This window comes from Priapulus caudatus, unplaced genomic scaffold (genome assembly GCF_000485595.1).
Source record: "Priapulus caudatus unplaced genomic scaffold, Priapulus_caudatus-5.0.1 Scaffold204, whole genome shotgun sequence".
In the NCBI taxonomy this organism is placed as follows: Eukaryota; Metazoa; Priapulida; class Priapulimorpha; order Priapulimorphida; family Priapulidae; genus Priapulus; species Priapulus caudatus.
The window spans coordinates 89,685-92,264 of NW_014577265.1; the positions used below are offsets into that span (position 1 = coordinate 89,685).

The window sequence follows — 2,580 nt, forward strand, 5'->3', positions numbered from 1 at the left end:
CTTCTCCCCCCCTCCTCTCCTCCTCCTCCTCCCTCTACTCCAACACCTTCTCCCCTCTTCCTCCTGCTCCTCCTCCTCTCCTCCTCCCCCCTACTCCAAAACCTTCTCCCCTCCTCCTCCTCCCCTTCTCCTACCCCTACTCCGACACCTTCTCCCCTCCTCCTCCTCCTCCTAGTCCAACGCCTTCTCCCCTCCTCCTAACCCCTACTCCAACACCTCCTCCCCTCCTCCTCCTGCTCCTCCTCCTCCTCCTCCTGCCCCCTACTCTTCCTCCACCAACCTTGTTTATTCGATCTCCATCACCTTTCTCCGCTCCTCATCCTGCCTCATCTTCTCCTCCTCTTCCTCCTCCTCGCCCTACTCCAACACCTCCTCCCCCTCTGCCTCCCCTCCTCCTCCCGCTTCTCCCCTCCTCCTCCTCCTCCTCCTCCTCCTCCTGTCTCTCCTCCCCCTACTCCACCACCGTCTCCCCTCCTCCTCGTCCTCCTCCTCCTGCCCCTAGTCCTCCTGCCCATGAGATAATGTCGTTTTAATGAGATAATTATGTCGTTTTAATGAGATAATATGTCGTTTTAATGAGATAATTATCTCGTTTTAATGAGATATTTATGTCGTTTTAATAAGATAATATGTCGTTTTAAAGAGATAATATGTCGTTTTAATGAGATAATTATCTCGTTTTAATGAGATATAAAAATATTTTTTCACATGTCCCTTCCCGGCTCCGTACCTTCTCCCCACATGCAGTCACAGGTGTTTGAGAATATTATGTCGTTTAATGAGATAATATGTCGTTTTAATGAGATAATGTCGTTTTAATGAGATAATTATGTCGTTTTAATGAGATAATATGTCGTTTTAATGAGATAATATGTCGTTTTAATGAGATATTATGTCGTTTTAATGAGATATATGTCATTTTACTGAGATAATTATGTCGTTTTAATGAGATAATATGTCGTTTTAATGAGATAATATGTCGTTTTAATGAGAATATTATCTTCGTTTTAATGAGATAATTATGTCGTTTTAATTGAGATAATATGTCGTTTTAATGAGATAATTATCTCGTTTTAATGAGATAAAAATATTTCTCACATGTCCCTTCCCGGGCCTCGTAGTACGCGTAGTAAATCGCGAGGTATTATAAGGCCTAGGTAAATGACGAATTTTCCTTGTTTATTTGAAGTCGGAGAAGGTGATGGAGATCGAATAAAGAAGGTCGTGGAGGAGGAGCATGGGGCAGGAGGAGGAGGAAGACGTGTTGGAGTAGGGGTAGGTGGAGGGGAGGAGGATGGGAGAAAGTGTTGGACTAGGGGCAGGAGGAGGAGGAGGAGGGGAGACGGTGGTGGAGTAGGGGGAGGAGGAGGAAGAGAGACAGGAGGAGGAGGAGGAGGGGAGGCAAAGGGGGAGGAGGTGTTGGAGGAGGGGGAGGAGGAGGAGGAGGAAGAGGAAGAGGAGCAGGATGAGGAGCGGAGAAGGTGATGGAGATCGAATAAACAAGGTTGGTGGAGGAAGAGTAGGGGGCAGGAGGAGGAGCAGGAGGAGGAGGGGAGAAGGTGTTGGAGTAGGGGTAGGAGGGGAGAAGGCGTTGGACTAGGAGGAGGAGGAGGGGAGAAGGTGTCGGAGTAGGGGTAGAAGGGGAGGAGGAGGGGAGAAGGTGTTGGAGTAGGGGCAAGGAGAAGGAGAGGAGGAGGAGCAGGAGGAGGAGGGGAGAAGGTGATGGAGATCGAATGAAGAAGGTCGTAGAGGAGTAGGGGGCATGAGGAGGAGGAGTTGGTGTTGGAGTAGGGGTAGGAGGAGGGGAGAAGGCGTTGGACTAGGGGGAGGAGGAGAAGGGGAGAAGGTGTTGGAGTAGGGGGAGGAGGAGGGGAGGAGGAGGAGGATTGGAGTAGGGGGAGGAGAAGGAGGGGAGGAGGAGGAGGAGGGGAGAAGGTAATGGAGATCGAATAAAGAAGGTCGTGGAGGATAGTTGAAAATGTTGATGGTTAAAAAATATACTGCCACCACCGATTTCTAGCCATTGGCAGAATTAGTAACCCTAAATTAGCCATATATTAGCCAATCTGTGAAAAAATTTAAAAGAAGCTAATTTCAACTGATTTGGGTAGGTATGGGTATGGACAACTTCCAAAAAAAGTAATAGGGGCTAGGGGAATTTTAAAGGATAGGGGTTGGGGAATTTTTTTTATTAGAGGACAAAGGTCATTGACCCTTGCCTAAATCACTAAAAATTATATTTCAGCAACAAAACATGATATATTAGTATATAGATGATATTGGTGTTAAAATGCACAGAATTACAAAAGAAGATGACATAAGATCATTATTGACCCTTGGGGACCTCATCCTGATCCAAATCTGTTATGTTTACAGACTAGTTACAGATAGACGATTATTAGTCACAAAACATAATTTTATTGTTACTCAGTTGACACGCTTCTTGTCATGGGCGCAGCCATGTTTTCAACCCTAGTTCCAGCTCTCACCACCCCAGTAGTCAGCGCCACCCTACTATCGTCAACACTACAAAATCCTCAAAGGTCAAAAAAGCTGTTTTATCACTAAAATGTCATATTT

At 46.3% G+C, this 2,580-nt stretch overlaps 1 protein-coding gene across 1 annotated transcript in view; it reads right to left on the minus strand.

Annotated features, from left to right (window-relative positions):
- Positions 1 to 2,326: 2,326 nt before the first annotated feature.
- The window catches only part of LOC106807258 (uncharacterized protein K02A2.6-like), a 1,131-nt gene continuing 877 nt past the window's right edge, over positions 2,327 to 2,580 (minus strand). Inside the window, exon 2 of the mRNA XM_014809554.1 lies at positions 2,327 to 2,361. Coding sequence (XP_014665040.1) covers positions 2,327 to 2,361 — 35 coding nt within the window. The remainder of the gene's footprint in view (positions 2,362 to 2,580) is intronic.